At 41.5% G+C, this 27544-nt stretch overlaps 1 protein-coding gene across 1 annotated transcript; it reads left to right on the top strand.

Annotated features, from left to right (window-relative positions):
- Positions 1–1715: 1715 nt before the first annotated feature.
- Positions 1716–27544, top strand: LOC149162650 (uncharacterized). Its single transcript, XM_089435254.1, has 4 exons — positions 1716–1821; positions 26749–26853; positions 26997–27054; positions 27189–27544. The coding sequence occupies exons 1-4, from the start codon at positions 1716–1718 to the stop codon at positions 27325–27327; spliced, it is 408 nt and encodes a 135-aa protein (XP_089291380.1). The 3' UTR covers positions 27328–27544.

Below are 27544 nucleotides of genomic sequence, written 5' to 3'. Positions count from 1 at the left end.
GGTTGAAATGAGGCACATGCCTTCTGTTCCTAATAATGCAAAGCACTAGAAGATTTTTTAAGATGATCAGTAGATTAAGGAATTTTTTACTATGATTGAAGATTTTCAGGGCACAAAGATTGATGAGGATGAAGATGAAGCAATAGAAGGTGCAAAGGTAAGTGGTTTGAAAAATTCTATAGTTGATCAAAAGATTATTCAATTGAAAGATAGTACTCTGCCAAGGGGACTTGTCCCTCTTCAAAGACTTTTTAACTCCAATGATGTAGCTGTTAGTTCATAGAAAATTCCACAGGATGAGCAAATTCGAGATCACAATATTGGAACCCAAGAGGAACCTAGGTTAGTCAAATTATTTAATGAAGTTCCACCTAATTATAAGGAGAGATATATTAAACTTTTCTAGGCTATGTTGATCTTTTTGCTTGGTCCTATGAGGATCTTAAAACATATAATATAAGTATTATTCAGCACAAGATTCCCTTGAAAGAGGGGATTAAACCATTCAAGCAGAAGCTCATACAGATAAACCCTCTGCTTTTAACATTGATCGAGAAAGAAGTCAAAAAGTTTCTTGATGCCAAGATTATAGTTCCACTCAAGTACTCGGACTGGGTGGCCAATTTAGTGCGTGTAGGGAATAAGAATGGAGAGATAAGGCTATTTGTAGACTTTAGAAATATCAACAGGGTTTCCTTGAAAGATAACTATCTGTTACCTAAAATGGATCATGTGCTACAAAAGGTAACATGATCATTCAGGACGTGAAGGCTAGATAGGTTTTCTGGGTATAACCAGGTGGATGTGGATAAAGAAGATTAGAAGAAGACTGCATCCACAACTCCTTGGGGAACCTTTATGTATGCTACAATTCCTTTTGGGTTGGTGAATGTGGGTGCTACATTTCAGAGAGCTATGGACATTGCTTTTATGGGAGATAAGTTTGTACTGATATACTTAGGTGACATCACTATTTTCTCTAAGTTTGATGAGGAGCATATGGACCATTTTAAAAAGACTTTTGAGAAATGTAGAAGATTTGGGCTTTCCTTGAACACAAAAAAGTCTGTTTTTGCTCTGGAAGAGGGCAAACTACTGGGGCACATTGTTTTTAGAGATAGAGTGAAGATAGGTCTAGCAAGGGTGCAAGTTGTATAGAAAATACCTTTGCCCAAGAGTAAGAAGGACATTCAGAGATTTCTGGGAAAAATAAACTTTTTAAGGAGGTTTGTGTCCAATTATGGAGAAATTGTAAAAGAAATTAATAATATGTTGAAGAAAGAGAATGAAGTGCATTGGACCAAGGAAGCCCAAGAGTCATTCAACAAGATTGAAGAAGCATTGCAAGCTACTGCAGTCCTAATAATACTTTATTATAAAAAAACTTTCCAAGTTTTTTCATTTGCATCACCTAATTCAATAGTTGTTGTCTTGTTGCAGAAAAAGAGAAGCCAATTGCTTTCTTTAGCAAGATTCTCAGAGATGCTGAACTAAAGTATAATATTCTTGAAAAACATGTATATGCTTTGGTAAAATCCCTAAAGGCCTTCAGGACTTACATACTGCAGTCACGGATCATTGCTTATGTGCCAAATGTTGCAGTAAAGAATGTCTTGGTCCAGATTGATGTAGAAGGCAAAAAAGGAAAATGGATAGCCAAGATCCAAGAGTATGACTTGGAAATAAAGCCCACAAAGCTGGTGAAATGGCAAGCAATGGGGAAGATGTTGATAGAGTCAAACTTTCAGGCATTGGGAATCAACATGCTGACATCTGTGGATGAGGACACAGTTGAAGAAGGTAAAGAAAAATCAGACTCAGGTATGAAGATTAGGTATAAGCTTTTATTTTCAAAATGGTACAAGCACATAGTCCATTGTTTTTGTTTTCTCTCTTGTCCTCAATCTTTGTATAGAAAAAAGTATAGAGCATTAAAGATCAAAGCCCAACCATATGTGATTGTTGAGGGTAGATTGTATTGGAAGGATCCTGTGGGAATTTTGTTGTTATGTTTAACAGAGGATGAATTTACACAGGCCATTAAATATTATCATTAGAAGTTATGTGGAGGACATTATAGTTGGAAGGCTTCTGCAAATAAAATCCTCCAGGTAGGGTTTTATTGGCCTACTCTATTTGGTGGTACATATAAGTTTGTTAGAAGTTGTCATAAGTGTCAGCCTTTTGCTGAGAAGAAGAGGTTAGCTCCCTTTCCTTTGATTCCAGTCTCCATAGAAGAACCATTCAGACAATGGGGACTGGACTTTGTTGGAGAGATTAACCCACCTTCATGTGGGCAGCACAGGTGGATTCTCACAGCTACTAATTATTTCACAAAGTGGGTAAAAGCTATACCTACCAAAAGGGTAAATGATCAGGTGGTGATGAAGTTCTTAGAGGAGAATATTTTCAACAGATTTGGATGCTCTGTCAAAATGATAATAGACAATTCTCAAGTCTTCAACTCAAGTAATTTTATTACCTTTTGTCAAAAGTATAGTGTTATTTTGTCCCATTCAACAACTTATCATCCAGAAGGAAATGGATTAGCTGAATCCACTAAAACAACTTTGATGAAGATCCTTAAGAAAACTATTGCATAGAACCAGAAAGACTGGGATTCTAAGTTAAAGTTTTCTCTATGGGCTGCTAGAGTAACTACAAGAAGGTCCATAGGAAAATCACCTTTTGAGTTAGTGTATGGAACTCAAGCTCTATTCCCAAGCCAACTTATGAAGCCTATGATTGCAATGATGCAAGAGGCAAAAGAAGAACCCAATGCTCTGATAAGAAGAATGAATAAGGTAGTGGAGTTGAGTGAAATCGAGGATAAGGTAAGAGATAACTTGATCATGTATCAATCAAATATGAAGATTATTTTTTACAGAAAGGCCAGAGAGATTGATTTTCAAGTTGGAGACCTAGTATTAAGGTGGGATACTAGAAGAGAAGATAAGGGAAAACATGTAAACTTTGGTCCTCTCTCGTATGGCCCATTCAGAATTATAGAAGCAAGGACAAATTATACATTCTTCCTAGAGAATCCTTATGGCGAACCCTTGCAGTTTCCTGTCAATGGGCAATACCTCAAACATTACTTCCACTTCTGAAGCATAAGCATCTTGTCCATGGGCAGTACCTCAAACATTACTTCTAGTTCTGAAGCATAATCATTCTATCATTGTAGATACCGAAGTGAACTCATTCTACAAATTCCATAGAAGTTTAATTGGCTAAGAAATATGTGACTCCATGCCCGAGGTGAAGGCATTTATCTACAGTTCTTAGTGCTTTTGTGGCAAAAGCACTATCCCTAGGTGGAGCCAGATGTTGTAGCATCCATTGTCCTTTTAATTTATTTTCAGTTTTATTTCAAAAAATGAAAAAATCAAATATTATGTTGTAGCGGAGATAAAGGGAAAAGAAGAAATTTGAAATAAATAACTTATTTTATTTGATTGGCGGCCTTTGACTGTGAGAAACCCATGAGAAGATCTGGGCCCTCTGATCAACAAGCCACAGATCCGACGGTAATCGCGCGCTCAACTAGAACATGGTTTATTTCAGAAATCGGATGCGATGATGTATGAAATATAGTTTAATGCACTAAAGTCTGGGCCAATCATAGTCGTCAATCGAAATGGACTGGCAATTTTATTTCTTATCGGGTCTGTATGGGAGTCAAAGGGTCATTGAAAAAATGGACGTGATAAGGTTTTTCTCAACAGGTTTAAAGTTTCATGAGTTCCGAGGGATCCGAGCATCCATTGAAAAGGTGACAGGACAGTGATCATGCACAGCTCAGGCGGATGTGATAAGTTTATGAACCAAATTTTTAATTCTTTTTCAGTTCCGTGGTAAGCTATATTTCGTGTAAATTAATAAATTTCGTTGTTTTATCAAAATAACCAAATTTAGAGGCAGATGACTAAAACTCCAAAGGAAAGGTGATTGGTCGGGTTTCTTAGTGTTTCTGCCAATCAAAGCACTCCCAATATATATGTGGCCCATAAGGGTTTCTTTATGTTTTAGCCAGTTAGAACATTTTCAATGCATACGTGGGCCCAAGTCCGCACACGAAGTTCTTGTAAAGTTGCAGTTTATTGTGTTAAAACAATCTAACTGTCATCAGGTCATCTACAAGGTTACAACTTGTAGAATAACACTCAGACCACATAATCAAGTCACATATCTGAAAAGTGAACAATCATCATCAGTTTTCTAAATTCTGTTATTTCTTGTTATTTTATTTTCTTAAGAATGAGGTGTCTTTTACCCTCTCTGTAATATTTTGTAGTGAATTTTACTTTAGACAGTTAGTAAATAGTTAAGCAGTTTGATAGTTTTGGTGATTACTAACTATCTCATAATGTATAAAAGGAGGAAAATTTACAGAGAAAGTGTTCGAATTTTGGAGAACTTGGAGACTAGACCATTATATTCTTGATAAATTTGTTGATTATTGAAAGAATAAGAAGTTTTCCACACATTGTTGGGAATGATTTTGTGACTTCTCTGTTATGTGTCATCATATGTTTTCTTCCTTTAGGTATGGTAATGAGGTTGCAGGTATTTATTTTCCTGTGTAAATGAAGTCAAAATCCCTTAAAAGAGCGCTCCTCTACTTGAAGTTCCTACCTCTGCAATTCTTCTAAGTTACAGATAGTAGTTTATGTGTAAGACAACATATTATCTTTAACTTCTCCAAGTGTCACAGATAGTAGATTCTGTGTAAAATAGTATATCGTCTCTGACTTCTTCAAGCTTTCTTCATTCATCATTTATATTCAGCAATCAAATGGCATTCTGAGATTTTCATGTCAGCTCAGTATTAAGGGTTAAAAATCAAGTCCTTCAGGTCCTTCATTTGAGAATACAACATATAATTAACTGAAAAACAAGTGACAATAATTATAAACATTAATGTCTTAAGTAAAATTTCTACACGGCTAGGAAATTGGTTTCTTAAGGGACAATAGGGCCCATCCTCAAACCCTCTCTTTGTCCTCCAGATTAGGAAATATCACTATGAAGAAGCCTTTTTCTCCCAGTTTAAGATCTATGTGACCTTTCGGTTGCCATATGTGTTGGATTCATTTTATCAACTTCTTTTTTGTTCACCTTGCTCCGATGAATTTGCAGATGAGGGCATGATCCTACATATAGTTTTTGCATTCCTCTACCTTGTTATTGGAGATAAAAATATTATTTTCTTGGTAGCTCGTGGTAGGCATTGAATTCTCAGACCTACTTGCCATTGTGCTCCCAAAACTGGAGGTCCTTTCCCATGGCTATCATTGTTCCTTGCTACCCTTCCGTGTTGGCCAGATTCCCCTACCACGATGTTACAATAGGAGGGGATCTCTCCCCCCTGCTTGGGCACTGATGACCCCAGTCCGCAAGTTTGTTGTACACGGTAGATTCCCTTCTCCTCAACGGATATTGTTGGTTTGTCAGGGTTTTTTGGTTGAAACCCTAGCCTCCATATGCTCTCAACCGAGATTCATTATTATTTAATTTTAAATAATGTAATATAAATTAATTATTAAACAATAATAGCAATAACATTAATTTGAATTTATAGTAGTAATATTAGTTAATAATAATATATGTCACATTAATAGGTGTATGTCATTTAGATGCACAACCACATTAGCAAACGTTGTTGGAAAACACTAATAAGCTTTAATAATAATAACAATTATTTTAATAAACAATTAATTATTATTAATTAATACTAATAATATTTTATGTTACCCCAATGGAATAAAATTAAACCCTAAGAATATAAACCCTTATATTAAACCCCAAAGGATTATGAACCCAAGGAAGTAATATTAAACCCAGGGGACTAATATTATAAACCCAAGGTATATAAAACATAAGATAAATATTATAAACCCTAAAATAAGCATGGTTGACAATGGGTTATTTTCATATCAAGAAAATCATTCTCACAATGTGACATTGGACCATGGTTGACCATGATTGATTTTCATATAGAGAAAATCATTGACACAATTCCATGTTAAATCTCCATTGACGATGGTTGATTTTCATATTTTTGTCTCAAATATTTAAGACAATTCAATTGATATTAAATTTAAATGGAAAGTAATTAAAATAAAAATTGAATTTATAAGACAAAAAAATTATTTTTTATTAAAGTGCCCTGAGCACAATAGTGACCATTTCCATGCCACCAAGGGTGTCATGCCCCCAAGCCGGTGGTAGTCTTTCAATCGCTCTTAGCGAGGTGCAGCACCACCGAACACTTTCTTTTCACCAATACTTGTGTTCGTGGACTACGCCTAACCACTTACTCCTACTTAATTTGTGTTTCGCAACCAAGTATTATTATGCTATCCTTTATACCAATGAACACCCATACACATACATTATCAACAACAATTATAAATGAAGAACACAATTGCATAGTATAAAGGGAGGGGCAACTCCCTGAGCAATGAGTCTTCCCAATAATATATTATACAATAGTTTACAAAGATTTACAAATCTACTTGGAAACCCCAAGTTTCATACTTATCCAAATTTACAATCCAAGACAAAACTCGGTTGCCTAGCTCGTTGGCACCTCTGCACAGTCGCCGCACGACTCACCAACGCTTCGTTCACCTTGTCGCACGATCATGTTATTTTCCCAACTTGGGTGCGCCTCCAAGTCACCACACACGGGCACCTCTGCCCAAGACACACCTCCGTTCAAAATCTCAACACTTCACCAAGTCACTGTGCACAATTGCATGCCGGGCGGGCGCTCACCTGAGTCGCCAAGACACCCATGCCAAGTTATCGCACAAACTGGGCGACACACACCCATGCATGCCTCAACCGTCCGTCGAGCGCCACACACCCGTGCACGCCCTCACCCAACCACCGGGCGCACCTTCATCGACAACCAAGTCCAACTCCTTTTCCATCGTGCGGCTAGCCCATGAATGGGCGCATCCAACCTGCGCCTTACTCCCTTAGCTCTGCGCACTAAAACTGCACCTAACTCCTCTTGAGCAAAGATGTCAAGTGTTTGAGTGATGATCAAATGATGATTTGAATGCCATCCAACACACTTCTATTTATACCAAGTGCAGGGCATAGTCTAGCTGCCCAGCCGACTCGCCCAAAGCCCCTTGCTCCATCACAAATGCTTCACTTTACCATGTCGGATCCTCAGAAACATAGGTCGGCCTCCATACAAGTCTAAGTCATGCTCCCATGCATATAACATGCTCCCTGATCCTCCATACATGTGCATATTGTCATATCGCACACTTGAATGAGCTCGCACTTCACATAACCACAGCTCGCACTTCGCCAAACGCTGGCTCTTTTAGCTCTACCCGCGCACACGCACATCCGCCCTTGTGCCTACAGACTGCAGGTCGTTACATCCTCCTCCACCTGAAATCGTTGTTGTCCTCAACAACATACCATCCTGGTAGCCATCCACCAAGATCAACATCAATGTCTGTCTCATCCTCGGTCCATGATGCCAACTCCTCCACATACTGCAAACATCCCTGCAACATATGTAGAACTCCATATCCACCACGTTTCATCCTCATCCTGTGAACTCTCTGCCTCGTCTGCCTAATGCCAGCATCTCTCCATGCACTTTTGGACCCCATGTATGAACTAGTTGGGTAGCTAATCCAACTACCACGCTCAAGCCATGAGAGTGAACATCCTTATGCCTTCACCAGTCTATCTCGGATTCTAGCACATCTCAGACTTGTCAAGAATCTCACCCATGCTCAGGTCCATGGAAACTCCATCCCATCTACAACATGTCATGATGCTTGATGCGAAGCCATCCCTGCACCATCTGCCATACCTGCTCAACCTGTTTTAAATACTCACTGCCATGAGCAGCTAACAATGAGCCCCATCTTCTTGTCCATCTAAGAATATGTGGAGGGAGTAGAGCCTGAAGGCTCACCCTCACTAATCATCTCAATCCATCTGTCAGTATCTTCTATCTCCATCCTCTGTATATAAGTGACCCGATCCTCCTCCAAGGCATTCGACCTCACATATGCCTCATCATCATCATCATCATCATCCTCGACCATTTCTAGCCTTCTTGACAAATCAGAGATACTATCTGAAAGTGTCCTGATGATCAATGATTGTTCAGTAAGCTTTGTCTCAACCCTGGACAACTGCCTACTCATGTCTTCCATCTGCTTCTCATCCTCAATTTGCATCACAGTCAACTTACAATCAGGTCTTGTCACTACAATGGTTGGTACACTAATGGGTACATCTTCCCTTCCATTGTAAACGTACAGCTTCCTCAAATATGGAACAATCATAGCATTAAACTGTATCATGAATTCCATTCCTAGCCCAGCTTCATAGTCATCAAACCACACTATAGTGAAGTCGACCTTCCCTATCCACTCACCAAGTGTCGTGTCCACCTTTTCAGCTACATGAGGAACTTCAGCAGGAGGAGAATTTACTGTCTTCACCTGTGCCTTCACCGGTACAAATTTCAGCCCAATTCTTCTCGTAGTATCTTCACCCATGAAGTTGCGAGAAGCCCCACTATCCACCATAATGAGTATATCAGCACCTCCAACCTTCATTCGAACATACTCCAAACTGTTCCTCTCAGGATCCCTCTGAGAGACCACCTCTGTAGCAGCACCAGCACCAAGTATCTGCATCATCCCCACAGAAGCTTCTTCATTCTTCATATTAGATTGTGCAATCGCAGCCACTTTCGGTTTAGAAGGGCAGTTCTTCACCATATATGGTCCAGCACATATCCAACACTTCAAGGCTTTCTTCGTGTTCGAATTATCATTCGATTTCGAAGCATCATCCTTCTTCTTATCTTTTGACTTATCGAATTTCTTCTTCCTAACATCATAAGTTTCATCATAATGCTCCACCAACCTTTCAACAGCAACAAAAGCTTCTTCAAGTGTTCTAATCCTCTGCCTCTTCACTTAATTGCGTGCCCAAGGCTTCAATCCAATAATGAAATTGAACACCTTGTCCCTCTCCGCCATGTCAGGAAGTTCCAGAACTGCACTTGCAAACTCTCCCTGATATGTCTGTAGGTTCCCGGTCTGCTTTATGAACTTAATTTTCATCCTTGCTTCCCACGTTTCATCCTGAAGACTGAAATGGGTCTACAATGCTTTCTTCATCACATCCCATGAAGTAATGTCACCAACAATGCCATTGGAAATCTGATCCATCTTCCTTCGCCACCACATCTTCGCATCCTTCGCCAAGAACTGAGCAGCTACCTTGACCTTCGTCTCATCATCAGATAGACCCAATCGTTCTAAGAACTGCTCCATGTCCGATAAAAAGATGCCAAGAGTATTTGCAATCCTTGTACCACCATAAGATTCCAGTTCCTTGACTTTCACAAGAGGCACTCCTCCACCTGAGTTATGCCTCACGGCCTTCTTCAACACTGCGATCTCATCTCTAGCTTCGTCAAGAGATTTTTGCAAGCCCACGATCTCTGTAAGACCTCGATATCTTGCCTCTTCAACCTCCTTGACCCTTACTTCAAGTTCTGTACACATAAGATCAGTGTACTCGTGTTGAGTCCAGAGTTCCTTCGTCTTCGAATTGGCCTATTGCTCCTTATCGAACAAGTCCATCTTCTTATTCCAGAAAGCTTCCAATTCCTCCATCCTTTCCAGCACTTTTTACATAAATTCCATAGTAGCATCCTTCACACCGTGACTAGACCCAGCCTGAGATTCAGCTGCCATGGCTAACAACTTCCTTCTTCTTTGCGATCTAGTTTCGACCATCCAACAGTTTCAACAAGATGCCTGCAATCTGAACCAGCTCTTGTCTCACTTGTATGTGAAATAGCTTCCTTCACCTGCAAGTACTTGCTTCACTGTCACCAACTGTCAAGCTTCCTCAACCCTAAATTAGCTTCAATATCTGTGCTTTGTCATGAGAAACGTTGCTCTGATACCACCTGTCACGCCCCCAAGCCGGCGATAGTCTTTCAACCGCTCTTAGTAAGGTGTAGCACCACCGAACACTTTCTTTTCACCAATACTTGTGTTCATGGACTACGCCTAACCACTTACTCCTACTTAGTTTGTGTTTTGCAACCAAGTATTATTATGTTATCCTTTATACCAATGAACACCCATACACATTCGTTATCAACAACAATTATAAATGAAGAACACAATTGCACAGTATAAAGAGAGGGGAAACTCCCTGAACAATGAGTCTACCCAATAATATATTATACAATAGTTTACAAAGCTTTACAAGTATACTTGGAAACCCCAAGTTTCATACTTAGCCAAATTTACAATCCAAGACAAAACTCGGTTTCCTAGCTCGTCGACACCTCTGCACAGTCGCCGCATGACTCACCAACGCTTCGTTCACCTTATCGCATGATCGCGTTGTTTTCCCAACTTAGGCGCACCTCCAAGTCACCACACATGGGTGCCTCTGCCCAAGACACACCTCCGTTCACAATCTCAACACTTCACCAAGTCACCGTGCACACTTGCACGCCGGGTAGGCGCTCACCCAAGTCACCAAGACACCCACGCCAAGTCGTCGCACAAACCGGGCGCCACACGCCCGTGAATGCCTCAACCGTTTGTCAGGTGCCACACACCCGTGCACACCTCAACCATCTGTCAGGCGCCACACACTCATGCACGCCCTTACCCAACCATTGGGTGCACCTTGACCCACAACTCACTCCAACGCCTTTTCCTTTGTGCGGCTAGCTGAAGAATGGGCGCATCCAACCTGCGCCTTCCTCCCTTAGCTCTGCAGACTAAAACTGTGCCTAACTCCTCTTGGGTGAAGATGTCAAGTGTTTGAGCAATGATCGAATGATGATTTGAATGCCATCCAACGCACTTCTATTTATACCAAGTGCAGGGCATAGTCTACCTGCCCAGCCGACTCACCCAAAGCCCCTTGCTCCATCGCAAATGCTTCACTTTACCATGTCGACTCCTCATAAACATAGGTCGGCCTCCATATAAGTCTAAGTCATGCTCCCACGCATATAACATGCTTGCCCATCCTCCATACATGTGCATATTGTCATATCACACACTTGAACAAGCTCACACTTCACATAACCGCAGCTCGTACTTCGCCAAACACTCACTTGTTTAGCTCTACCCGAGCACACGCACATCCGCCCACGCGCCTAGGAACTACAGGTTATTGCATCCTCCTCCACCTGAAATCGTTGTCATCCTCGACAACATACCATCTTGGTAGCCATTCACCAAGATCAACATCAATGTCTGTCTCATCCTCCGTCCATGATGTCAACTCCTCCACATACTACAAACATCCCTGCAACATATGTAGAACTCCATCTCCACCATGTGTCGTCCTCATCCTGTGAACTGTCCTCCTCGTTTGCCTGATGCCAGCATCTCTCCGTGCACTTCCAGACCCCATGTCTGAACTAGTTGGGTAGCTAATCCAACTGCCGCGCTCAAGACATGAAAGTGAACATCCTCATGCCTTCACTAGTCTATCTCGGATCCTGCCACATCTCGAACTCGCCAAGAATATCACCCATGCTTAGCTCCATGGAAAATCCATACCATCTGCAACATGTCATGATGCTTGATGCCAAGCCATCCATACACCATCTGCCATACCTACTCAACCTGTTTTAAAGACTCACTGCCTTGAGCAGCTAACAATGAGCCCCATCTTCTTGTCCATCTAAGAAGATGTGGAGGGAGTAGAGCCTGAGGGCTCACCCTCACTAATCATCTCAATCCATCTATCAGGATCTTCTATCTCCATCCTCTCTAGATAAGTGACCCGATCCTCCTCTAGGACATTCGGCCTCACACATTCCTCATCATCATCATCATCATCATCGTCGACCATTTCTAGCCTTCTTGAAAAATCTAACATACTATGTGAAAGTGTCCTGATGATCAATGACTGTTCAGTAAGCTTTGTCTCAACCATGGACAACCGCTAACTCATGTCTTCCATCTGCTTCTCGTCCTCCATTTGCATCACTGCCAACTTACAATCAGGTCTTGTCACTCCAATGGTTGGTACACCAATGGGTACATCTTCCCTTCCATTGTAAATGTACAACTTCCTCAAATGTGGAACAATCATAGCATCAAATTGTTTCATGAATTCCATTCCGAGCACAGCTTCATAGTCATCAATCCCCACTATACTGAAGTCGACCTTCCCTGTCCACTCACCAAGTGTCATGTCCACCTTTTTAGCTACACCAAGAACTTCAGCAGGAGGAGAATTGACTGTATTCATATGTGCCTTCACCAGTATAAATTTCAGCCCAATTCTTCTCGCAGTGTCTTCACCCATGAAGTTGTGAGAAGCCCCACTATCCACCATAGTGAGTATATTAGCAACTCCAACCTTCATTCGAACATACTCCAAATTGTTCCTCTCAGGATCCCTCCAAGAGACCACCTCTGTAGCAACACCAACACCAAGTATCTACATCATCCCCACAGAAGCTTCTTCATTCTTCATATTAGGTTGTGCAATTGCAGCCACTTTCGGTTTAGAAGGGTAGTTCTTCACCGTATGCGGTCTAGCACATATCCAACCCTTCAAGGCTTTCTTTGTCTTCGAATTATCATCCGATTTTGAAGCATAATCCTTCTTCTTATCTTTCGGCTTATTGGACTTCTTCTTCCTATCATGAGAAGTTTCATCATAATGCTCCACCAACCTATCAACAACAGAAAAAGCTTCTTCAAGTGTTCTAATCCTCTGCCCCTTCACTTCATTGCATGCCCAAGGCTTCAATCCAATAATGAAATTGAACACCTTGTCCCTCTCCGCCATGTCAGGAAGTTCCAGAACCGCACTTGCAAACTCTCGCTGATATGTCTGTAGGTTCTTGGTCTGCTTTATGAACTTAATTTTCATCCTTGCTTTCCACGTTTCATCCTGAGGACTGAAATGGGTCTGCAAAGCTTTCTTCATATCATCCCACGAAGTAATGTCACCAGCACTGCCATTGGAAATTTGATCCATCCTCCTTCACCACCACATCTTCGCATCCTTCGTCAAGAACTGAGCAGCTACCTTGACCTTCGTCTAATCATCATATAGACACAATCGTTCCAAGTACTACTCCATGTCCCATAGAAAGTTGCCAAGAGTCTTTGCACTCCTTGTACCATCGTAAGATTCTGGTTCCTTGACTTTCACATGAGGCAATCCTCCACCTGAGTTATGCCTCACGGCCTTCTTCAACACCACGATCTCATCTCTGGCTTCGTCAAGAGATTTTCGCAAGCCCACGATCTCTGCAAGACCTTGGTCTCTTGCCTCTTGAACCTCCTTGACCCTTACTTCAAGTTGTGTACACATAAGATCAATGTACTCGTGTTGAGTCCGGAGTTCCTCAAGCTCTTCCTTCGTATCCGAATTGGCCTCTTGGTCCTTATCGAACAAGTCCATCTTCTCATTCCAGAAAGCTTCCAATTCCGCCATCCTTTCCAAGATTTTTTCCATAAGTGCCATAGTAGCATCCTTCAAACCGTGACTAGACCCAGCCTGAGATTCAGCTGCCATTGCTAACAGCTTCCTTCTTCTTTGCAATCTAGTTTCGACCATCCAACAGTTTCACCAAGATGCATGCAACTTGAACCAGCTCTTGTCTCACTTGTATGTGAAATAGCTTCCTTCACCTGCAAGTACCTGCTTCACTGTCAGCAACTGTCAAGCTTCTTCAACCCTGAATCAGCATCAATATCTGCACTTCGTCACGAGCAACCTTGCTCTGATACCACCTGTCACGCCCCCAAGCCGGCAGTAGTCTTTCAACCGCTCTTAGCGAGGTGCGGCACCACCGAACACTTTCTTTTCACCAATACTTGTGTTCGTGGACTACGCATAACCACTTACTCCTACTTAGTTTGTGTTTTGAAACAAAGTATCATTATGTTATCCTTTATACCAATGAACACACATACACATTCATTATCAACAGCAATTATAAATGAAGAACACAATTGCACTGTATAAAGGGAGGGGCATCTCCCTGAACAATGAGTCTGCCTGATAATATATTATACAACAATTTACAAAGCTTTACAAGTATAATTGGAAACCCCAAGTTTCATACTTTGCCAAATTTACAATCCAAGACAAAACTCGGTTGCCTAGCTCATCTGCACCTCTGCACATTCGCTGCATGACTCACCAATGCTTCGTTCAGCTTGTCGCACGATCGTGTTGTTTACCCAACATAGGCGTGCCTCCAAGTCGCCACACACGGCCGCCTCTGCCCGAGACACACCTCCGTTCACAATATCAACACTTCACTATGTCATCATGCACACTTGCACGCCGGGCTGGCGCTCACCCGAGTCACCAAGACACCCATGCCAAGTCGTCGCACAAACCGGGCACCACACACCCGTGCATGCCTCAACCATCCATCTGGCGCCACACACCCATGCACGCCCTCACCCAACCACCAGGAATACCTTCACCCACAACCGTGTCCAACGCCTTTTCCTTCGTGCAGCTAGCCCAAGAATGGGTGCATCCAACCTGTGCCTTCCTCCCTTAGCTCTGCACACGAAAACTCCGCCTAACTCCTCTTGAGCAAAGATGTCAAGTGTTTGAGCGATGATCGAATGATGATTTGAATGCCATCCAACACACTTCTATTTATACCAAGTGTAGGGCATAGTCTAGCTACCTAGCCGACTCACCCAAAGCCCCTTGCTCCATCGCAAATGTTTCAATTTACCATGTCGGCTCATCATAAACATAGGTCGGCCTCCATACAATTCTAAGTCATGCTCCCACACATATAACAAGCTTGCCCATCCTCCATACATGCGCATATTGTCATATCGCACACTTGAACGATCTCGCACTTCACATAACCGCAGCTCACACTTCGCCAAACACTCGCTCGTTTAGCTCTACCCATGCGCACGCACGTCCGCCCGCGGACCTAGGAACGGCAGGTCGTTACAAAGGGGATTTCATATAAGAGTGTCACATTTAAACTATTCACCATGTGGTGCCCTGTGCTCTAGTACGGAATCCACTTTTCCTACACTGTACCTAATTATTTCATATGTATAATACTTTGTTAACTCTGATATCCATATCTTTATTCTAATACACTCTTTCCTTCTGTTTACACTGTTTCGAAATGCAACATCTAACTATACACAATTTTTTCATTATATTTGGGCATCTATGACAACCATGTTCGTAATTACTACCCTATATTTCTACCTACCAACCAACTATCCTTCATAGATAATATTCATCATACTATTTTGCAATATAATTAATTCCTAATTGACAATCTGCAATATTCGGTGCAATTTAATTAACTTCACACTATTACAATTGTTAGCAGATTATTGAAATGTGAGCATGTTTGAGCAAAACATCCACCGTTGATCCTTAATTACATTCTTCTCGTACTTAAATGGAAAAAATTTCATTGTCTTATAAACTTTTGTGTCTACTGTGCTAGGTCACTGTTTTGTTTCACTATATATCCTTTCATTTTTATACTTTTCAAAATGCACGATTATGTACTTAAAATCCTCGTTTCTTTCTAACACTCCTAATGCTATTGAACACTAATGTGTGTGATTATTTGTTCTATGAACTTATGTTCCAATGATTTTGCATTACAGTTAAAATCACTTTTAACAATTTCATATGTGAAGGCAATCAATGCTACAAATGATGACATTTTCTTGGATCCAATGCTACCATTCCTTCTTCAATTACTTTTGTTTAATAGACACTTACAATTTTACAATTTGCAATCTAGGACACGATCATGTTAGAAAAATTTTAAGGAGGCAGAGGAGAGGAGTCTCACTCAGAATTCGGTTGCTGCAAGGTAAATCTTATGAGAATTTAGTTGTGTCAAGGTAAGTCTTATGTTTCAGCATGGAAATCACAACTACACAGAGGCTTAATAAAACAAAGGAAATAACTCGCGGCAAAACCAAGTAAAAGCAAAAGGGTTGCGGTAAATTTACTTGTGAAAGATTAATACCATAATGCAACAATCCACAATTTAAATTATATTTTGAAACATAAGGAAATACATTCGTGTGATAAATGGAGGCTACACCTCCAAGTGTAAAACACAAAAAACATACTGTGATTTATGCGTCACTGGGGTTGCAGAGTAAATGTTTGTAAAACTCTGTAAAACTGGTTTTCACACACCCACCAATATTTCCTCCATGATTTTCTCCTCACTACCTCACAGACTCTCACTCTTTAACATCCCCAACATTACAAATGACTTTTACATCTATATTTATTTCAACATACAAATTTCATATTAATACATGACAGAGCAAATAATTAATACGCAGTATGGAAGATTTTACATAGTAATTGGTTTTCTAAACTTGCAAGGTGTTGTGGAGTGTGGGAAACATTTGCAGAGTAAATCACTGCCCATATTTATTTACCAACTTCATTAAGTACCTTAACTTCTCTGTTTTGTTGCGGAATGGTCAGCGTTGTACTTTTTCTCTGACTTCAATCCTTTGGCCTGCAAACAAAATCGCAACCGTGCAGTAGTTGACTAGGAAAGCATGGAGTTTTTCAGTGTGTTTAAGGTGGTGGTTGAGATTATTATTTCCAACACTCCCCCTTAATAACAACTACCGCCATTGAACATTCTCAAACAATCTCTGAGATAAACAAAACTTGTGTTTGCCAATGGCTTTGTGAAAATATGAGAAAATTGTTCATGTGACCTCCAGGTGTTGCAACACAATTTCATCATTTTTAATCAAGTCTCTAATAAAATGATATTGAGCATCAATATGCTTGTTCCTCGTATGAAAAACATAATTCTTTGATAATGCAATTGCTTATGTGTTGTCAAAGAAAATAGTTTTCGTTTTGTCTTGGTCGTGGCGAAGATCCCTCAACATTCTTCTCATCCAAACTGCTTCACACGTTGCTACTATTGCGGCAACATATTCAGCTTCTGCTGTTGACAATGATACTATTGGCTGCTTCTTCAAGGCCCATGAAATTACTCCAAAACCCAAATGAAAAAAATATCCTAACATGCTCTTTCTGTCATCGAAACATCCTACCCAATCACTGTCAGTGTAACCAACCAATGTGAAATCACTTGTCATGGTGTACAAAATGCCATACTGTTTTGTCCCTTTGACACACCTTAGAATTCTTTTCACTACTTGCCAATGCGTCTCCTTGGGTGTCTCCATGAACCTCGACACGAAACTCACTGCATACATTATATCCAGCGTAGTGGTGGTCAAATACATTAAGCTTCCTATCATACTTTTGTATAATGTTGGATTGACATTGCTACTGCAATCTTATTTGCTCAATTTCAACCCCATGACAATTGGAGTTGGTGCAGGATCGTTGTTATGCATCTTAAAGCTCTCCAAAATAGTGTTCCACATACCTTTTTTAAGAAATAAAAAATGCCATTTTATATTTGCTTCACTTCTATGCCCAAAAAATATCCTAACAAACCCAAGTCAGTCATTTGAAATTCATTCTTCATGACTTATTTGAAATCAGCGATGAGAAAATCATCACTGCCTATAAAAATCAAATCATCTACATATAAGACAACAATGAGAATCTTATCATCACTCTCTTTGATGTAGAGAGTGGGTTCACTGTCACATTTGTTGAAACCATTGTCCAACAAGTAAGCATCAATCCTATTGTACCATGCATGCGGTGCTTGCTTAGGCCCATAAAGAGCTTTCCTCAACCAATACACTTTGTCTTCTTTTCCTTCTACCTCATAACTTGGCGGTTGTGCAACATACACTTCCTCTTTCAGCGCTCCATTTAAGAACGCTCATTTTACGTCTATTTGATACACTTTCCATTTATGTTTCGCGGCAATAACAACAACTGTACTAGCACAAATGTGTCTGAATAGTCTCTCCCATGGTGTTACTTGTATCCTTTGACAACTAGTCTTGATTTGTGCCTTTCAATCTTTCGCTCAATGTTGCTTTTGGTCTTATAGACCCCCTTCAATCCTATGACTTCTTTTCCTTGCGGAAGGTTCACTAACTCCCATGTGTCATTCTTTTCTATTGCTTCTATTTCTTCCTCCATTGCTGCAACTAAATTTTTTTCTTTGACTACATCTTCAAAATGGATTGGGTCATCTACATGACAAAATAATGCAAATAAGGAATTCAGAATAACACTTCTATCAACCTCATCTTGCTCATAAATTTCATTTAGATTTCTAACTTTTGGTGTTCTTGTGCTTGTTGAAGATGGGCTTGACATGTCACTTGGTTTTGCGCTTTGCAGCGTGCTTGGAGAAGCACTTGCTTGACTACGTGACACTGTCCTATTATTGGTCGATGGTGTTCCTTGCTACCTACTTTGTTGCGCTTGAATAAGAGTAGAGGGAGTCAATGTTGAGGAACTAATTGCTACTTTCAATTCCTCTTTGTCCTCATCTGGTATACATGCTTTCACATTGACTGTATTCTGTAAACTTCCATCCCATGCTTCCTCTTCTATGAACTGCACGTCTCTGCTGATTATGACTTTCTTGGTTGATGGATTGTAGAGATTGTATGTTTTGGATTCATCACTATATCCAACAAATATACATTTCTCTCTCTTACTATCCAACTTCTTCCTCAACTCATCCAGGACATGTGCATATGCCACACAACCAAAGACACTCATGTGATTGACACTATGCTTTCTGTCACTCCATGCCTCTTCAGGAACTATGTTTTGTATGCTTTTGATTGGACACCTATTCAAGATATATGCTCTACAAGCGATAGCTTCAACCTAATAATCATTTGGCAAATGATTTGCCTTCAACATACAATTTTCCATCTGCATATTGGTCCTATTCTTCCTTTCCGCTACACCATTTTGCTAGGGTGTATATCCTGTTGTAAATTTCTTATGAATTCCATGCTCCCTACAAAAACGTAGGAAATCATTTGTGATGTATTTGCCACCTCTGTCAGTCCTGAGGACTTTGATGTAATGTCCACTTTGCTTCTCAACAAGAGCTTTGTATTGGTGAAAACGCTCAAACACTTCACTTTTCCGTTTGAGGAGATAGACTGATGTCTTCCTTGTGTAGTCATATATCAAGGTCAATAAATAGTCTCTACCACCAATTGATGGTGTCTGCATTGATCCACATAAATCTGAGTGGAAAATCTCCAAAGGTGCCTTTACCCTTACTGACTTTCCTGTTGGATATGTCTCTTTATGTTGCTTTCCCAAGATGCATCCTTAACATACATTGTTCGGTTTTTCTATTAGGGGCAAACCCTTCACCATGCCTTTCTTATGCAACAAATTCAAACCTCCAAAGTTGAGATGACCAAATCTCAAATGCCATAACCAAATTTCATTTTTTACCTCTACTTGATAGTTCACTTGTGTGACAACTGCCTCTTTTCTTCCATCCTCTTATGAGTTCATTGATAGTTGTGCTTGTGGACCTTCTTCCTTCAAATTTGATCTTATCTTTAGGGGAAACATTCTATTGTTTTTCATTTGAACCTTTGCAATCAGCAGTCTGCTTGAAGGCCTATTCAAAATTGTGCACACATCATTTTTGAAGATGTTGTAGCCCTTTTGCATGAGTTGTCCAATGCTTATGAGGTTATGCTTTAGACTGGCGACAAAGTAAACATCTGAGATGTACTTCTTCTCTCCCTTTTTCTTAAGATATTAACTCTTCCTTTGCCCATGAAAGAGACTTTTCTCTGAGTCCCTAATGTCACTTCAGATTTCACACTTTCATCTAGATTGGAAAACATTTCTATGTTCCCTCACATGTCGTTGCTACACCCTAAATCTAGATACCATATATCACTTTGTTTTTCTTATGCTCCATTACAAGATAAAAACATTCTATCATGGTTTTGATTTTCTTTTGTGAAATTTACACTTGGTTTGTTACTAATGTCATATTGCTTCTTTCTACATTCATTTGCATAATGACCATATTTGTTACAATAATGACATTGGACTTGAGATTTATCATTCCTCTGACCTTGTGCTTGATTTTGGCTTGGGCCTTCACTTGGAATTTGATTGCTGCCTCTTACACATGAGCTTGAAGGGCCGCTTTTTCCACCTATATGTCGGCTTCTTCCTCTTCCTCTAGCATATGATCTTTCTCTGCCTCGACCTTGACCAAATGAAACTTGTGTCTTGAAGGCATGCTCCGATGAGGAGCTTGTTGCTCTATTCAGTCTATGTTCATGAGAAACTAGTGATGCATGAAGCTCGTCCACTGAGAATTGTGAGAGACCCTTTATCTCTTCTATGGCCACAACAATGACATCAAACCTTGCTAGCAAACTTCCCAAAACATTCTCAACTATTTTCCTTTCTTCAAGTGTCCCACCATGAGACCTGATTTGAGTAACCAACCCAATTACATGTGTAAAAAAAGAGTCTACATTCTCAGACTCTTTCATACAAAGTGTTTCAAAATATCCTCTCAACATTTGCAGTTTTGTTGTCTTCACTTTTTCCATCACTTGGTAGGTTTTCTGGAGGGTGTCCCATGCTTGCTTAGACTTCGTTGCTGCTACAACCCTTGGGAATATACTTTCATGATCTGCTTGAAAAATGTAAAAGAGGGCTTCTGCATCCTTCTTCTTGTTTTCCCTCAACATATCGCTTTCTACTTGAGACAAGGCATTGTATGCTGTTGCATCTGCTGATTCTTCGAAACCATTCTCCACCAAATCCTAAATGTCTTGAGACGAAAACAGGGCCTTCATTGTAATAGGCCACTAATCATATTTTTTCCATTCAAGTGAGGTATCTAAGGATTAGTCAAGGTTGTGCTTATGTTTCCATTTTTAAGTGAAAGAAAAAACTTTCTACCTGCTGGTAAATACACTTCAAAAATTTTGTCCTGAAAACAATTTTAACTGTTAGTAAAAAGAGAGGTTTTTACACTAACAATACTTAATCCACTCTGATACCATGATAGAAAAATTTTATGGGGCAAAGGAGAGGAGTTTCACTCAGAATTCAGTTGCAGCAAGGTAATTCTTATGACAATTTAGTTGCGAGGTAAGTCTTATGTTGTGGCATATCGCAATTAAAAGCAAAAGTGTCACACCCCTACACCTGCGATAGTCTTTCAACCGCTTATAGCAAGGTGCGGCACTACGAATCGTTTTATTTTTAGCAATACTTACGATTATAGACTACGCCTAACATTCCACTTTTCCTACTTAGTTTGTGTTTCACAACCAAGTGTTATTAATGTGCTCCTTTATACAAGTGAAAGCCCATAACATTCACATAAGCAACATTATACAAGAGAAATGCACAACAGTATAAAGGGAGGGGCAACTCCCTGTAATATGAGTCTACCCGAATCAATATGTTATACAATCTTTCCACTTTTACAAAGTACAAGTTAAATCTTGGGAAACCTCAAATTTACACTTGGCCAATTTTCACAACTTCGGCAAACTCGGTTGCCCAGCTCGTCGGCACCTCCGCACGGTCGTCGCATGACTCTCCAACCCTTCGTTCACCTTGTCACACGATCGTGTTGTTTTCCCAACCTAGGCGCGCCTCGAAGACGCCACACATGGGCGCCTCTGCCAGAGACACGCCTCCATTCACAATCTCAACACTTCACTGAAATCACACCATGCACACTTGCATGACGGGGCGCGCTCCCCCGAGTCGCCCAAGAACCCGTGCCAAGTCGTCGCACAAATTGGGCGCCCACCAACATTTCACCGTTGGGCGCTCCTTTGCACAATCTCGGCGCCACACACTTGTGCACGCCCTTCTCCAACCGACGGGCGGCCCTGCCTGCGCCCTTCACCCAAGACCAAGACGTGCGTTCACTTCTATGTGGCTTCGCCCAAGAACAGGTACATCACCAAATCATGCACCCTCCTATATTGCTATGCCACCTTCTAGTTCTGCACACTCTTCTTTGTTGAGCGAAGTTTGAATGTGTTCAAATGAGCTCTCATGCGTGCTAACTTGTATGAGTGGCAGGGCGAAGTCTTGGTTGCCTAGCTAACTTGCCCACGCCCTCAATTCCATCGCAAAAGCCTTTGAACATGTGTCGGCCTTACTACCATTGTAGGTCGGCCCCGCGGGTGTTTAACCAAGCTCCCACACATATATAAACATTGTTGTCCCCTCCTACGCGTTGCATTATAACATAACACCCTTGCGTTGATGGTCTGAGCTTGCATTTCATTGTTTCGTCATCGCACTTCAAGCTGGGAGCGCGCATAAGAACTGCGGGTCCTTACAACCTCCTCCACCTGAAGTCGTTGTCATCCTCGACAACATACCATCCTGGTAGCCATCCACCAAGATCAACATCAATATCTGTCTCATCCATGATGTCAACTCCTCCACATACTACAAACATCTCTGCATCATATGTAGAACCACTGTCTCCACCATGTCTCATCCCGGCAACCATGTCTCACCAAGATCACCATACCAAGGTATACACCCCATCGATATGTCATACATCAGAAATCATCTCAATCCATGACTATCGACCACCGTGTCACAATCTCCACATGCTGCTCCCCATCATGCAAGGCTGGTCCCTCCATCTCAAGCTACATGCTTCCTGCAACATCTCGTGTCGACCTCATCATGTGTTGTCCTCATGTGAACTGCTACTATGATACTCCAACATACTGCTAACACATCTCTGCACACTGTCGACCCCCATGTTTGAACTAGTCGGGTGATCAGTCCAACTGTCACGCTCAAACCATGAGAATGGACATCCTCATGCCACCATCGGTTGTTTCCGAGAACATCCCGTCACATCCTCAACTCGGTCAAGAATCCATCTCCATACAAGTGTAAGCCATGCTGAGGTCCATGAAGTAGCCCTCATCTCATCTGCAACATGTTGTCCATGATGTCTGGTACTAATGTGCTACATGAAATCAGCCACATCTACCCCCACATCATCATCCATATGTGTATCTCCTCAATGTGAAGAGACCTTCTCATCAACCCGACTCTCGATGTGCCACATCCAGGTCCATGAAGAAACCTCCTTCATATCTGCAATGTGCCATCCCTCAAGTTTGCCATAGAAACAAGTATACACCTGTCTCATCTATCCATGTGCTGCCCATGATCATAAATCAATCAGCCTCCATGTGTCCAAGTCTCGGCTCAACCCATGCCCAAGTGTTGCCACCAAGGCATCATTATCGTTGTAACTCCATCACTCCAAAGTGTCTCATATCGATCCTCCACATCAAGTCACTCTTTCAAGCCATACCCATACATGTACTCGAAAGTATGCACCCCATCCTGCATCAAAGTCTCTGACCTCAGCTCCTCAATGCATCAGATCCTCCAAGTCCACCATATACGAAGTCCCTAAAAGTCACAACCTCATGTCATCATCAGCTCCATGAGTCATCTCCAACTAGCATCTCAGCGAGCATACAAGTCTTGGCCCAAAGGTCTCTGCAAGATGCCTCAGCTCTCCATGTAGTACGAATGCTCTATAGCCTGCTCACAACTCCATCCAAGTCCATGGCCTTGTTGTACATAAGTGCACAGCCTCTCCATCGGCTCATAAGTAATAAGTCTCCGTGTCATGTTAGCAAATCCACCTGCACAACATCCCTGCCTTGGCACTCCTCATTGGATGCCCATAAGTGACACCTCTACAAGTGCTCCTGCATAATGTCCTTGCATAAGACTGCCATGCTTCATGTCTCCAACTTGATGTCCATGACTAAGCTGCCCATGTAGTCCAACCAAGTAGACCCATCACAACAATCGGTCATCCCATCGAAGTCTACAATTTTTGGTCTAGTGAACTCGGTCACCCAGCCATATCATCATCATCACGAGTCCCTTCCATCATAGCTCCCCCTCTAAAGGTTCCACCAAGACTTGCTCTTGGTCTTGACCATGAGAAGTCCACCCAATCATCTCAAGTGTGTGCCCTCCTCAATCTGTCCATGAGTCATGCCAGGCACTTAGCCAATTCTCCATGTGGCTAAAGCATGACCCAATCCTCTGCAATGATCATCATGTTCCTCCCTTGTCACAGGAATTTGTACCTTCTACCATAAGGTAAAAAACAACCCCAACAAGTCTTGCAACAGTCAACAATCCTTGCTTCTCCATACAAGGTTTCATCATAAACATCCATGGTAAGATCCTCTCTAGCATCGGCAAACTAATTTTTCCCTTCCCTGCATACAATCCATCTACCAAATTATCAAGTGAAACACAAGTATCAATACTTACTTCATCATCATCATCATGAGGCTCCTCCATGTGAGTATCCTCATCCATCCATGTCTACAAACGGCACGATCTTGGTCCAACTTGATCAATCTCAAGTTCATCCTCCATCGTTGTCACATTTCTAGCATTTTCAACTATCACGGCTTCTCTTTCTTGTCAGCACAATCTGCAACTTCATCTTGCTCCATTGTCCAACCAAGTTGAAGAAGTTCGTCTTCAACATTCTTTTCCAAGACTTCAAGTTCCTTTCGAATCTGGGGATTTTCGTCTTTCATCTGCTTCATCCTGTATAAGGTAAGCAAGATCTTTCCTTGGCATTCTTCCAAACCTACCATGCCTTGTCGTTCAGCTTGGCCCAAGCACCAAGCTTCACCTCTACCAAACCTATTTCGTCATTCACCTGAATCAACCTGATATTCCACTTGCCACCTGCAAACTTGAGCTCCATTTCAAGTCTTCGGTCTTCGTAGAATCAGCTCCTTGATTCAGTTCATCAGCTCTGATACCACCTGTCACACCCCTACACCTGTGGTAATCTTTCAACCGCTTATAGCGAGGTGCGGCACTACCAATCATTTTCTTTTCACCAATACTTATGATTGTAGACTAAGTGTAACATTCCACTTTTCCTACTTAGTTTGTGTTTCACAACCAAGTATTATTAATGTATTCCTTTATACAAGTGAAAGCCCATAACATTCACATAAACAACATTATACAAGAGAAATGGACAACAGCATAAAGGGAGGGTAAACTCCCTGCAATATGAGTCTACCCGAACCAATATATTATACAATCTTTCCACTTTTACAAAGTACAAGTTAAATCTTGGGAAACCCCAAATTTACAGTAACCCAATTTTCACAACTTCGGCAAACTCGGTTGCCCAACTCGTCGACACCTCTACAGGATCGCCGCACAACTCTCGAACCCTTCGTTCACCTTGTCGCACGATCGTGTTGTTTTGCCAACTCAGGCGCGCTTCGAAGTCGCCACACACGGGCACCTCTGCCGAAGACACGCCTCTGTTCACAATCTCAACACTTCACTGAAAGTCACACCATGCACAGTTGCATGACGGGGGCGCTCCCCTGAGTCGCCCAAGAACCTGTGCCAAGTCATTGCACAAATCAGACGCGTACCAACGTTTCAACGTCGGGCGCTACTTCACACAATCTGGGCGCCACACACTTGTGCACGCCCTTCTCCAACCGACGGGCGGCCCTGCCCACGCTGTTAATCCAAGACCAAGATGTGCGTTCACTTCTGTGCGGCTTCGCCCAAGAATGGGCGCATCACCGAATCATGCGCCCTCCTATCTTGCTACGCCACCTTCTAGTTCTGTGCACTCTTCTTTGTTGAGCGAAGTTCGAATGTGTTCAAATGAGCTCTCATGCATGCTAACTTATATGAGTGGCAGGGCAAAGTCTTTGCTGCCCAGCTGACTTGCCCATGCCTTCAATTCCATCGCAAAAGCCTTTGAACATGTGTCGGCCTTACTACCATTGTAGGTCGGCCTGGCGGGTGTTTAATCAAGCTCCCACGCATATATAAACATCGCTATCCCCTCCTATGCATTGCATTATAACATAACACCGCTGCGTTGATGGTCTGAGCTCACATTTCATTGTTTCGTCATTGCACTTCAAGCCGGGAGCGCCCATAGGAACTGCGGGTCCTTATGAAAAGGGTTGGGGTAAAACAAGCCACACTTTATATTATATGTTAAAACATAAGGAAATACATTCCAGTGATAAATGGAGGGTGCAGCTCCAAGTGAAAAACACAAAAAAAAAGTGAAAAACACAAAATTCTTACCGCGATTTACTCATTATTGGGGTTGGTTGCCGAGTAAATGTCTCTAAAACTCGGTAAAACTCGTTTTCATGCGCCCACCAATATTTCCTCCATGATTTTCTCCTCACTACCTCACAGATTCTCTCTAACTTCCCAAGATTAAAAATTACTTTTACATTTATATTTATATTTACATTGTCACGATCTACCCAACATCTATAAACAAATTAAACAACATCATGGTTCCACTACTTTATAATCCATACATTCGGTTTTCCAGCATATATATATATAATGAAATGCATCCTATTCCATGGTATAAGAGTGCTGTTGACTATACATCGTATAGCAGTTCCCAATGTAATAAGGTTCTCTCCTTGAGTTACGGTTTGTGAACCATTTGGCAACCTTAACATATTGAGGGCTAAGGTAATGACAAATCTCCATCACCGGTACCAGATGATGCACGGAATCCCTCCTTACCTCACCTACCCGCACCAGGTGGCAATCTACCGTGCTGAGGCCACGTGATACTTTGGATAAAGTGCTAGGGTTTACGCGCCAACTAATGAACGGTGTGGATGGTAAGATGAGATCCGAGGGCCCGGATGCATCCAAGGGCTTACCGGTGGTTTATATGCCGCTAAGCTATTTTTTCGTTGTCCATTTGCACATGTTTTCGGAAGGTGGAAGCTGTTCGGCTCGGCGGTGACCCCTTTGCTGCAGCTACCAGTTCTGCAGCGCTCCATTCAGGTATCTTCATAACCATTGACTGCCGACTATAGTACTCATCCACGACTGTTTGAATTCATAAATAGCTTTCATAGTATTCTGCGTTCAATATCAGTTCATTAGTTCTGTTTACTCAAACTAATCCTCTGCTTTCACTGTGTTAGGGATTTGCTACAAGTTCTTAACTATTCAACAGATAATAGACGGCCGTGGCTTCTCCAGGTATTTACCCATCATAACTTTAGCACGAATTGGCTTTTCCGTTGATGGGTGAGAGTTATCCTTGAGTATTATGTAGAGTTGATTCTAATAGCTGAAGGAGTCCCTTACAGAGGTTTTTACCTTAAATGCTTCAGGGTTATACTCTTGTGCAAACACTGGCTCGAAACGCGGTCGGCCCTTTCATGCCGGTACCTGCGTTCTCATGGTCTCTACTTTATGTTAAATAGTTGTTTGGGCTTCATGCCAAGTTGCTTGTATGTATTTATATGTTAAAGGGCCACTGTCTCATGACTGGAACCTTTTCGACTCACGGTCCACAGGCCGTCATTTCCTTCTATCTCCTCATAGTGTTGAGAATGTTAACATTGAATCATAAGCTGTTGTCTGTAATTTATGAGAGAACGAGCTCACTGGATTCTTGGTTAATGTACAGTTTGATACTCACAGGGTTTTTCGGTTAATACAGAGTCATATGCTTACCTATTGAATA

Source organism: Pinus tabuliformis, chromosome 5_2, assembly GCF_031772625.1.
Source record: "Pinus tabuliformis cultivar Carrire ecotype Pingquan chromosome 5_2, CPIR1, whole genome shotgun sequence".
NCBI lineage: Eukaryota > Viridiplantae > Streptophyta > Pinopsida > Pinales > Pinaceae > Pinus > Pinus tabuliformis.
This window is presented reverse-complemented; position numbering and strand designations above follow the sequence as displayed.

Coding starts and splice junctions, on each gene's coding strand:
- LOC149162650 (XM_089435254.1), top strand. CDS start 1,716: ATGGGGAAGATGTTGATAGAGTCAAACTTTCAGGCATTGGGAATCAAC. Junction 26,854..26,996: donor TTCTGCAGCGCTCCATTCAG/GTATCTTCATAA, acceptor TCACTGTGTTAG/GGATTTGCTACAAGTTCTTA. Junction 27,055..27,188: donor GACGGCCGTGGCTTCTCCAG/GTATTTACCCAT, acceptor TAAATGCTTCAG/GGTTATACTCTTGTGCAAAC.